The 12,409-nt window shown below is 39.5% G+C and overlaps 1 protein-coding gene and 2 non-coding genes across 4 annotated transcripts in view; all 3 read left to right on the forward strand.

Annotated features, from left to right (window-relative positions):
* The window catches only part of gba2 (glucosidase, beta (bile acid) 2), a 23,872-nt gene extending 14,684 nt beyond the window's left edge, over nt 1-9,188 (forward strand). For both annotated transcript variants that reach the window (XM_040045018.1, XM_040045019.1), the window contains exons 15-18: nt 5,519-5,661; nt 5,896-6,011; nt 6,855-7,046; nt 8,682-9,188. In XM_040045018.1, coding sequence (XP_039900952.1) covers nt 5,519-5,661; nt 5,896-6,011; nt 6,855-7,046; nt 8,682-8,882 — 652 coding nt within the window. In that variant the 3' untranslated portion in view covers nt 8,883-9,188. The remainder of the gene's footprint in view (nt 1-5,518; nt 5,662-5,895; nt 6,012-6,854; nt 7,047-8,681) is intronic.
* Nucleotides 9,189-10,470: 1,282 nt separating this feature from the next.
* Nucleotides 10,471-10,544, forward strand: trnan-guu. The gene has a single exon. It is a non-coding gene; the product is annotated as a tRNA-Asn (tRNA).
* Nucleotides 10,545-12,019: 1,475 nt separating this feature from the next.
* On the forward strand, nt 12,020-12,093 carry trnan-guu. Its single transcript has one exon. It is a non-coding gene; the product is annotated as a tRNA-Asn (tRNA).
* The last annotated feature ends 316 nt before the right edge of the window (nt 12,094-12,409 follow it).

Below are 12,409 nucleotides of genomic sequence, written 5' to 3' on the forward strand. Positions count from 1 at the left end.
TGCGGCAGTAGCTGTGGGCTGCTCGGTGCCGGCTCAGGGCCATAACTCACTGGAGTTCTGCTTGGCCTGGGACATGCCCAAAATTACCTTGGGTCTCGGGAGAAGGAGCACATGAGGTAGCTCAAACACAAAAAGGAAATACACAGACAGTATGTTGCTTTTATAAAAGACAAAAATGTCACCAAAATGTGCTGGAAGGCTTAATACTGCATTTTTCAACTATGGGCTACTTTGTAAAGAAGCACTTTATCTTTTTAGCGTGTTTCCTGTGTTGTGAGTCTTTGCTGTTGCTAAATGTAAAACAGCTTGTTTGAATTTTGTTTATTTATTATAACTACAGCAAAAAAGCATCTCTGAAGGTGATGGGCAACAAAATATACATTCATATATATTAGAGCAGGGCGATATGACCAAAAATATTTATCACGATATACATTTGAAAATTTGCAATAACGATATAACTGACGATATAATTGACACTAGACAAGATACTTTACAACTCCACAACTTTTATTTGTGCAAAAAAAAAAAATCAACGTATTTTCACTTAATTAAACAAGCAGCTGTTTTTTATGTGCATTAAAGTTATATAAAAATTTAAAAATGCAAATGCGAATTCCTTACTGACAGTTTAACCAAAAGGCATTTCCAGTGGGAATTGGCCAACATGTCCTCAGCATAACCATGTATAATATCCACAAAACTTAAAAAGAGGTTATACACACAATACGGTAATATTATGTTGAAGCACAGTACGTATCACTCCGCGAGGCTCCTGCCTACGATAGCCGTAACGCTCCGACAATCCATCAAGTGGTGCGGGTTCGTAGCTTAGCAAAGTCGTACTGAAATATTTGACAGATTTTCGAGCGCCGTGTACATAAAATCGTTTCGAGGTCAGTAAACACAACCAGAATTCATACATAAGGCACACGGGATTATAAGGGGCTCTGTCGATTTTCAGAAAAATCAAAGGATTGATTTTAAGTGTGCCGTATTTTTCAAAAAACACGGTAATAACGACGGCCCGCTAGCATGCTCTACCAAAAATAGTGCTTTGTTGTGTATCTGACGGACGAAAGCTAAACCAGTTCCACACCACTGAGGTTGCAGCATTTTTACAAACCAATTCTGGTTCATCCATTTCATTTAACGATCCGCTTTTGCTCTTCTCATTCTCCGTCGCCGCCATGCTTTTTCCGCCATGTTCGTATGAAAACAAAGGCACTGCGTATGTGCGTTTTTACCCATATTCTATCGCGATATTTCATTTTCTTATCGTTGCCCAACATTATACCGGTATTACCGTGAACGGTATGATATGGCCCAGCCCTAATAAATATACACACACACACAGATTGTCTTGATGAGTGTGTAGGATTTTGAAACTTGGGTTGTGTTTTTTTTTTTTTTTTTTTTTTTTTTTTTTTTTTTATTGTTTGCAGGCGATACACTCGTTACTTTGGGACCAAAGGAGATGCATCCCCCTCACTCAGCCATTATGCCCTAACACACTACAAGCAGTGGGAGAAAAGCATTGAGGAGTGGCAGAGACCCATACTGCAGGACAGGTGCTTTATTGCCCGTTATTGCACTGTGGACAGATACAGTTTAATGGCAGAGTTTGCTTCTTGTAGTATATTTAGAAAGCCATTTGTGGTGTTTTAATTTGCTTCATTGAATTTATTGAGTACAATTTCTTCCTTATTGGGCTCTTTCTTTTGTCATAGTGTATTTTATTTTGTTGAGCTCTATATTTAACTAGCTTTATCTATAATTAGTTTTTATAGCACTGAAAGCTTTGCAGGTCACAAACATCTACAGCTAATATTAAATAAATGTGGTATATTAGTTCGTAACCTCAGTAGCTAAGCACTTTTTTTACTTTCTATGTCTCTCATGCGCTGCAGTTCTCTACCTTCCTGGTATAAGTCAGCACTGTTTAACGAGTTATACTTTGTGGCGGATGGTGGGACCGTGTGGACGGAGATAATGGAGGATGCTGACATCAGTGGCGGCATACGTAGCGAGGACGGAGGTCTGCCAGCTCAACCCACTGTCATCAAGGAGTATGGACGTTTCGCTTACCTAGAAGGTAGGCAAGAAAAGGGGTGCAGGGAAGTTATGAAAAATGAAACTCATATCCTTCAACTGTGACATGTAGATGGTAACAAGTAAGTGCATACTAACATAAAAGTGTTACAGTTTAGCATTTTTTTTTTTTTTTGTTAAACAAAACATTTCCAGTTTTATGTTACTCTCACAGTCTGGGCTATTTTGTGTGTGTGTGTGTGTGTGTGTGTGTGTGTGTGTGTGTGTATATATATAAGCTTGTGCTTTGACCACACATTACCTGTTTTCCAGGTCAGGAGTACAGAATGTACAACACATATGATGTGCACTTCTACGCCTCTTTTGCACTTATCATGCTGTGGCCCAAACTTGCCTTGAGTTTGCAGTACGACATTGGTGAGTGTAGTGTGCATTTTTATCTGTGGTCTTAAGCTTGTGTGTTTCATAAAGAGCCATCCTAAGACCTAGTTTTACAGCATTACCCTCTTCTCAGCTGGCAGTGTGGTTCAGCAAGACCTCACGGAGAGACTCCACCTAATGAGCGGACAGTATTCTCCCATCAAAACCAAAAATGTGGTGCCTCATGACATCGGAGACCCAGGTATGACAAAGGCAAAAACCTTACTTACATTTTATTTCCAACAAAGGCCTGTTGGAAGCAGCATGTCTATGAAATGGAATGTAGAGAGCTGTGCAACACACTTTATTTATTAAATATGACACCCGACGATGTCACAGTCATGTTGTAACCGGATGATGTTGTTGTATTGTATTAAAATAATCTTAAATACCAGAGTTTTAGTATACCCCTTCCTTGCCCTTTGCGGGGAGTTGCAGTCTTTGAGTGCTCTTGTTAAAAAAATAAATAAAAGATTGATGGCTGGAGTACCTTTTAGGCAGTTATTTTTCAGTTCAGCCCTTAGCAGAATTAAAATCATCTTCCTGACACTTTCTATTATCGTTTCTTGAAACTTCTTTTCTTTTAGATGACGAGCCCTGGGTGAGGGTGAATGCCTACCTCATTCATGACACCGCACACTGGAAGGACCTGAACCTGAAGTTTGTCCTGCAGGTATACAGGGACTTTCATCTTACCCAGGACAGGCAATACCTCCAGGACATGTGGCCCATCTGCCAGGTATAACTGGTGACACATTCTTAATTACACTGACTGCGAAGGATAAATCATTTTAGACATCGCATACAAAGGTGGATGTATATTTAATTTTTTTGTTTATCTATTAGGCAGTGATGGAGTCCGAGTTGAAATTTGACCTGGATGGAGATGGCCTAATAGAGAACTCTGGATATGCTGACCAGACCTATGATGGCTGGATAGTGACTGGACCAAGGTGAGAGTTGGACAATTAAAGTCATGTCAATTCAGTTTTATTTTTATTACATAATGCCAAATCACAAAAACAGGCACCTCAAAATGTTGAATATTTTAAGGTAAAGACCATGCAGTAATAGAGAGAAACCACCAATGAGCAGATGACCCACTTTGAGCAACCACTTGGTGACAAATGAAAAGGGGAGGCAAAAAATCTTTTAACAGGAAGAAATCTCCATAAGAACCAGGCTCAGGGAGGGCAGCCATCTGCTGTAAGCAGTTAGCAATGAGAGGAGGGAGACGAGACTAAAGACACACTGTGGAAGACAGTCAGAGATTAATAATAACTAATGATTAAATGCTGAGTGATGTATAAACAGACAGAATGTCTTTATACACAAGTAAGAACACAGCAGCCCAGGCCTATTGCTGCATAATAGCATTATTGCACATGTGTATCACATCAATGATGTGTCTTTGTACTTGAAAACTGGGGGTCAGGGATGACCTGCGATGCAGAAGCTCCTCACAGATCTGAACTGACTTCATTTGAGCTGGAGAATAAGGTTGTTTTTATTTTTCACTCGCTAATTTTGTGCTTCAAGATGACACTGAAAGAAAGTAGGCAAAGTACTAAACACACATCAGATGTACTAGTCCATTTTTTTAAATCTTGAAAGTTGTTGATTTTTGTTTTGTTTTGCAAGATGAGTTCAGGAGTAGTAATTTTGAAATTTATACAGGCCAAACACTTAATTGGGTACACCACCAGCAACCTGAACTGTTGATACAAGGCAAGATGGAGCTGTCCTTCCATGCTGATTTTTTGTGTTTGTTTGTTTCAACATTTTTATTTTAAACTTTAGATGTAAACAAAACAAGAAAATCAACATTTATCAAACTTGTATTTCATTCTGTACCTCAAGTTTCAGAAAGCCAGCTGGTGAAAGGAGACCAAATACAGTTGTACTGATAAAGTTTGTCTAACAGACCATGAGTCACTTTTTCGTAGGATGTTTAACCAACGTCATTAACCATTCTTCAAAGGAAGGGGGCACTTTTCCTGGTCTTTCCTGGTCTTACCAAGACCCGTTTAGCCTTGGTAAGAGGCAGGATGATGCTTTTTTTTATATGGGGGGAGAAGTCGCAGTCAGAATGTTCTATGGTTATACTAACCATGGAAAGTTTTGGTGAGATGCGAAATGTTCTTTTCAGAACACTGAAAATGACCTCCAGGATATTTTCCCACCAGTCCCTAAGTGCTGGATAGCTCCATAGAATATGTAGAATCAAGGCACTCTGGCCATCACATCTCCAGCAATTGTCCATAGGAATCAAGGTTCATTTGTGCAACTGTTGCAGTGTTCAATACCACCTGTGGATTATCTTTAACTGGATGAATCTGCTGCCTATCTCCTTATACATGGTAATAATATTATGAAGACATGACTCCCATTCAGCTGGAGAAATGTCCACTGCCAGATCTTGGGCCCAGCAACCTTTAACGTTGGAAAGAGGGTCAGCTATCTGATCTTGCAGTAAATGGTAGATCTTAGGGGTAATACCTTTACCAAAGGGTGATCTTGAAAGCAGTGCTTCCACAGGGCTGCCCGCAGGGCAACTCCTGGGACTTCCCAGCTATTTCAATAAAGAACTGCACATTTGGACATATCTCCAGAATCAATTGTGCTCCAAATTTTATATAGCTCAACAATCTGATTGAAGCCCAGGAAATGGTTTGTTCTGCAATAAAATAAATGTGATACATAGAGGATGCCTGCCTTCCATGCTTTTTACACCAAATTCAGAGCCTGCCATCTGAATGTTGCAACAGAAATTGAGACTACTCAGACCAGGTTTCTCTTGTATACCATCAGTAATTTAAGCATATTCGTAATAATTTGGCTTTTAATCAAATATAGTGAGAATAAAATTTAGAGACACATATTTTGGCTTTACATGCAAAGGTTTTGGGTAAATCGAAGTACTGAATCAGACTTGATAACCAGATTTTTCTTTCATGTGGTCCAAAGTAGTTTGCATCTAACAAAGAAGTAATATTAGTAAAAAAATATTGACTCCAGTATAATTTTTTTTAATTTGTATTTTTAGTGCCTACTGTGGTGGTATGTGGGTGGCATCGCTCTGTGTGATGTGTAAAATGGCCAGACTGTTGGACAGCGAGGAGTTGTACCGTCACTACAAAGACCTGTTGGACAGAGGCAGTGCTGCTTTTGAGAAACTACTGTGGAACGGTGAGTCCAAACAATGTAGTCCTGACTTAAAACGTAATTCTTATGTTTTGGTCAGTGATGATGATAAAATGCACAAACAAATGCTTATTCTTAGGCTGGTAATAAAAAGTAATGTGTGGCTGGTATTCAAAGATGTCACATCTGTCTTTAGCTATTTTTAAATAATGTTTGACAGTGGACTGCTTGAAGACCTAAAGTGACTTCCCTTTTTGTTTCTCATCCCATCAAACACAGGCAAATACTACAACTATGACAGCAGTGGGAGAGATCTTTCTAACAGTGTCATGTCGGACCAGTGTGCTGGCCACTGGTTCCTGAGAGCATCTGGGCTGGGAGACGGAGAATTTCAGGCAAGTCTTTTATTGAGCTAGCATTAGTCTAGAGCATTTTGTGCTCTAGACTTTTGCAAGCTTAATGTTGGAGGAGCTAAATTGAAACATGTACACCAGAGTGGAGGAAATCTTTCCTAATCCTTCTGGAAAAATCACACCTTGCTGGAAACTGTTGTTAAAGGTAAAGCTCATTCAGAGTTTAAAAATGTTCAAACTTCATTTCCAAGCCACTTTATACTGGAGAAACCCCCAACAATCAAACGAATCTCTGTGGTAACAGTGGGAAGGAAAAACTCCCATTTAACAGGACGAAACCTCCAACAGAACCAGGCTCACGATGAAATATTTCATCACTCATCCTAGTGATTTCTCCCACTAAAAACTCTACATTTAGATGAATAGAATCAACTTTCAGTTTTCTATTCAAGATTTTTTTTTTAATCTTAATATTTTAAATTCCATTCTGAATTTAACAGGATGCCATGAAGAGAAGCTATTATGGGAGGAATGTCTTTTTATGTCCGGAAGATTGAAGGGAACGCTTGGTTTTTGACATTAAATGACTAGGCCTAAGTTTGACACATTTTGTAGCTGAAAAGCCACAACAGCTCTGACTTTACATTATTGATTTAAACTATCAAAAGATGTTGGTTTTTTTTTTAATGGTTTCTTTTTTTAATTGTAATGCCTGCACTGTACTAACTCCCTAAAAACGAATTAAAAATAAGTACAATTGCAAATAAATAAAACATAATATCATGTCTTTTCTGTCTGCGGGACTCCAGAATACATGTATTTTACTCGAGGAATGTTTCTGAAGGAAGTTATATGGGTTAATCATTGCTTCTTCTCTTCTTTTAGGCCTTTCCAAAAGAAAAGATCCAAAGTGCACTAAGATCTGTGTTTGACTTGAATGTAATGAGCTTTGCTGGAGGCCAGATGGGGGCAGTCAATGGCATGCGCCCTGAAGGAGTCCCTGATCGCTCCAGTGTTCAGTCTGATGAAGTGTGGATTGGAGTTGTATACGGTCTGGCAGCCACAATGATCCATGAGGTATGATCGATCTATCAATCGTCATCTTTTCTCTTTTTCTTATATCATTTTTTTAAAAGCAGCATTTTCAAAATGTCACTCTGGGTCATGGATACACTGGACAGTTGTTCAGTCAGCAGGGATCATATGTACCTACACGTTTGATTTGTTGGATTTTTATGCTGGATGCTGTTACACCCCGGCCTAGGCAACCGGCGTGCAACACAGAAAAAATAAAAATAAGGGAAAAAAAAACAAAACAAAAAAAAACTACTACGGGTCTCCACAGGAAAAAAATCCCAGAACGTATCGACAACTATTTACATCAAAGCAAAATAAGACATTTATTTACATCAAAACACCAAACTATTTACAACCGGGGGGGAAAGATCGCGACCATCACAAACTGAAACACAAGGCTTAAATACATAGAGGGAGCAATCAGGGAATGGACCACAGGAGGGAAACACAGCTGGGGCAAATCAGACCTGACGAGACAAAAAAAAAAGGTGAACTGAACACACTGAGATACAACAGACCTTCAAAGTAAAACAGGAAACATAACAGTCACGCCTAAAACAAAACACTGACAACACCGAATCGTAACAATGCCCTTCCTGATGCAACCCCCAAAGGGATTTGTCTCCTCCTGGGATCAAACCAGGGATCTTTTGCTTGTTAGGTGAATGTGTATACCAGCTCAAAATAACTAATCAAATAAAATAATCATATAGTGACGATCACAAAATACATAAATTCTTTTTTTTGTTTCTTTTTCTTTCTTTCTTTTTTCTTTTTTTTTTCCCAACAAAACACGTGAAGTGCTTTTTTCTTGCTTTTATAAGAAGCTAAGGAGTTACTGGAATTGATAAACGGGTTTCTGTTAAAGCAGAAACCTGTTTATGTTATGGAATACTTTTTGATTCATGTGATTGTTTCCTGATTTCTAATGCAGTCTTTTTACTTAAATCTCAGCAAAGAGGCAATTAAGCGTCTTCTATGAAAATGTCTCAGTTACACAGGCCTAAAGACTGGTCGGCAACCCCCTGGCAACCGCTAGTCACTAGAGCGATTGCTGGAGGGACCGTGGAAGTGGTGTTGTTGTTGTTGATTTTTGTAGCCATTTAAAAAAAATGTGGTTTTGATTTTTGTGGCATGGAGTCTGACAACATCACATTTTTCTACCTGCTCGGATTGCTTAGAATCCTGTCTGAACAGGTACTATTTTTGTACCTGGTACCAGGTACTATCACCTAATGGAAAACCCTTAAAACTGTGGCAACCCGTGCCAAGTCGATCCAAGTAAGTGCTAATGAAAAAGGGGCTTTAGTTTCACTCCTGCTCAGTGTGTGTTTTCAGATATGTTGGTGCCTTTCTCAGGCAACCGTGAAAATCTGCTAGAGGCCAGAGCAATCATTAGGTTTTTGTTGCAACCAATAGCCATCCACTCAGGAGATGGTGATTTACATAGTGACAAGAGGTTGCCCATCAGTTTCTAGCCATGTGTGACTGAGGTACAAGCTGCACAATTAACATTTACTACCCTAAAGGTGACTTGATAATACTTGACAGTGTGGGTGTTTCTAAAGTTGTGGAGATATTGTGATCCTGAATTAAACACTACCTCAAGCCTGCAACTATTTGCCTTTTCCTCAGGGAATGCAGGAGGAAGGTATGCGTACAGCGGAGGGCTGCTACCGGACGGTGTGGGAGAAGCTGGGCATGGCCTTTCAGACCCCAGAAGCCTACTGTGAGAAGAATATCTATCGTTCTCTAGCCTACATGAGGCCTCTGAGCATTTGGGCCATGCAGCTCGCCCTGAACACTTCACAGAAGGATCAGACCACAACAGCTTAGACTGGAGTCACATACTGAACTAAGACCCGAGTCATTACAGGAGGGAACAGGAGTTCCTAGAAACTCCGCTGTAGCCACCACTTTGATCTGGACTGACACTTTGAGGTGCTGTTTAACTGTTTACAGACCCAGAATTAAATTTTCCCAAGTTTGTTTCCCTGTAAATGTTTGAGGCTATGGTACCGGATTGTACATTTTCCTCTACAAAGACAGTAGGTGTGAAATAGTGATCATATTGTTAGGCAAGCACATTTGATTTTCTTTCTGTGTATGAATTGTTAGCAAAAAATAAATAAATAAATCATAGCCTGTGTCTATTAAACAAATTACTTTGTTACAGAACATCAAAATACTGTTTGCATACACATAAAAAAGCAAACACTACACTTCGCTGTTCACAGTCATGGCTATAATACCTGCAACATGTTTATTATATGATTTTCTTTATCCCCTCCCTTCATCCCAACTTGATTGCTGTACTAAGTGGTGTAATTTTTGATGAGTGGTTTTGGAGATTAAGCCTGTAGTGAAAAAAAAAATTATATATATATATATATATATATATCTTTTTTTATATAGAATTTGGTGCATTCTTGTATGTTGACCAACTATATCTACAGTATATAAATGTGGCAGCAAAATTTTCCGTTTTGTAAAAATAAAATATTCATGACAATCATGCTGAATAAATGACTGAATAACATACAAGGAGATATTTGTTTTCCTTTTAATTAAGTATAGTTGGGTATATCTTTAAAACAGAATTATTTTTTTATTTATTTACATGTTTACTGAAACATCTTTTGATTAAAGCCTCTCACCTTTCGCTTCAAAGGATGCACATTTAAATTGGATGAAGGGTTTAGGTTGTTCAGCTCCTTAACATTTGGATGTTGTGGCGCAATCGGTTAGCGCTTTCGCTTGTTAACTGAAAGGTTGGTGGTTCAAGCCCACCCAAGGATGATATCACTATTATTGCCAGGTAATGCAGAATGCTGCACAAACGTGCAGTGCAACTGCTTCCTCGGAAAGCACTGGTGTTGTTTCACAATAGCGTCCATGCTAGACGGTGTCGTTTGATGAACGCAGTCAACCGTTTTATCAAAGGTGATATGCTTATTTGGATTGGTGTTGTTCGTCCGCAACTGCATACTGACTGCCACCCACGGACCATATAACTATTACTGCCAGGTAATGCAGAACGCTGCAAAAACGTGCAGTGCGGCTGCTGCCTCAGAATGCGATGGTGTTATTTCACAATACTCTCAATGGTAGACTTGGTCGTTTGATGAACGCAGTCAACCGTTTTATCAAGGGTGATATGCATCTTTGGGGTGGTGTTGTTCGTCTGCAACTGCATACTTACTGCCAAGTTCATTACCCACCAGTCACATATTTTAAACAATCAAGGCGGTATGGAGAGGAAGTACCAGAGCACCTCCATCCAGCCACCCGGTCCTCTCTCGACGCCCCTGCTTGGCTTTACTGAGTCTCTGTTGCACAATTGTTTACCCCACAACCAAAAAGACCGGAACACCCTCCCCCAATCCCCCGTCCAGTCTCGACACCTGTGGGTTGCGTGTTATCAGTCTGTGTGGCGCAATCGGTTAGCGCTTTCGCCTGTTAACCGAAAGGTTGGTGGTTCAAGCCCACCCAGGGATGTTATCACTGTTATTGTCAAGTATTGGAGAACGCTGCACAAACGTGCAGTGCAACTGTTATGTTGGTTATAACCAACCATGTTATAACCATGTTACAACTATGTTACAACTATGTTACAACCAACCATGTTATAACCATGTTACAACTATGTTACAAACCAACCATGTTATAACCAACCATGTTATAGCCATGTTACAATCAACCATGTTATAACCAACCATGTTATAACCAACCATATGACCATGTTTTAACCAACCATGTTACAACCAACCATGTTATAACCATGTTATAACAACCATGTTATAACCACCCATGTTCTAACCAACCATGTTATAACCAACCATGTTATTACCATGTTATAACCAACCATGTTATAACCACGCATGTTATAACCAACCATGTTATAACCATGTTATAACCAACCATGTTATAACCATGTTATAACCAACCATGTTACAACCATGTTATGACCAACCATGTTACAACCACGTTATAAACATGTTATAACCAACCATATTATAACCAACCATGTTATAACCAACCATGTTATAACCAACAATGTTATAAGCATGTTATAACCAACTATGTTATAACCAACCATGCTATAACCATGTTATAACCAACTATGTTATAACCATGTTATAACCAACCATGTTATAGCCATGTTATAACCAACCATGTTATTGCCATGTTATAACCAACCATGTTATAACCATGTTATAACCAACCATGTTATAACCATGTTATAACCAACAATGTTATAACAACTATGTTATAACCATGTTATAATCAACCATGTTATTACCATATTATAACCAACCATGTTATTATCATGTTATAACCAACCATGTTATAAACATGTTATAACCAACTATGTTATAACCAAGCATGCTATAACCATGTTATAACCAACCATGTTATAACCATGTTATAACCAACCATGTTATAACCATGTTATAACCAACCATGTTATTGCCATGTTATAACCAACCATGTTATAACCAACCATATAACCATGTTATAACCAACCATGTTACAACCATGTTATAAACAACCATGTTATAACCAACCATGTTATAACCATTTTATAACCAGTCATGTTATAACCAACCATGATTATAAACCATGTTATACCCAACCATGTCTATAACAGGCTACCGGTCGTTTGATGAACGCAGTTTAACTGCTTTTATCAAGTTGGATCTGAATCTTTGGGGTGCTGTGTCTCATCCCGCAATGCATACTTGCTGCCAAGTATGTGTGACCTTACAAAGTCCACATATTTTAAACCTCAAGGCTGTAGGGAGAGGAAAGTACAAGAGCACCTCCATCCAGCCACCCGGTCCTGTCTCGACGCCCCTGCTTGGCGTTATTCAGTCTCTGTTGCACAATCGTTTAGCCCACAACCAAAAAGACCGGAACACCCTCCCCCAGTCCCCCGTCCAGTCTCGACACCTGTGGGTAGCGCGTTGTCAGTCTCTGTCGCGCAATCGGTTAGCGCGTTCGGCTGTTAACCGAAAGGTTGGTGGTTCAAGCCCACCCAGGGACGATATCACTGTTATTGTCAGGTAATGCAGAACGCTGCACCAACGTGCAGTGCGACAGTTATGTTGGTTATAACCAGGATGGTCGTTTGATGAACGCAGTCAACTGTTTTATCAAGGGTGATATGCATCTTTGGGGTACTGTTGTTCGTCCGCAACTGCATACTTGCTGCCAAGTATGTGTGACCTACAAGTCACATATTTTAAACAATCAAGGCGGTATGGAGAGGAAGTACCAGAGCACCTCCATCCAGCCACCCGGTCCTGTCTCGACGCCCCTGTTTGGCTTTACTCAGTCTCTGTTGCACAATCGTTTAGCCC

This window comes from Simochromis diagramma, unplaced genomic scaffold (assembly GCF_900408965.1).
Source record: "Simochromis diagramma unplaced genomic scaffold, fSimDia1.1 OVJJ01000590.1, whole genome shotgun sequence".
Classification (NCBI taxonomy): domain Eukaryota; kingdom Metazoa; phylum Chordata; class Actinopteri; order Cichliformes; family Cichlidae; genus Simochromis; species Simochromis diagramma.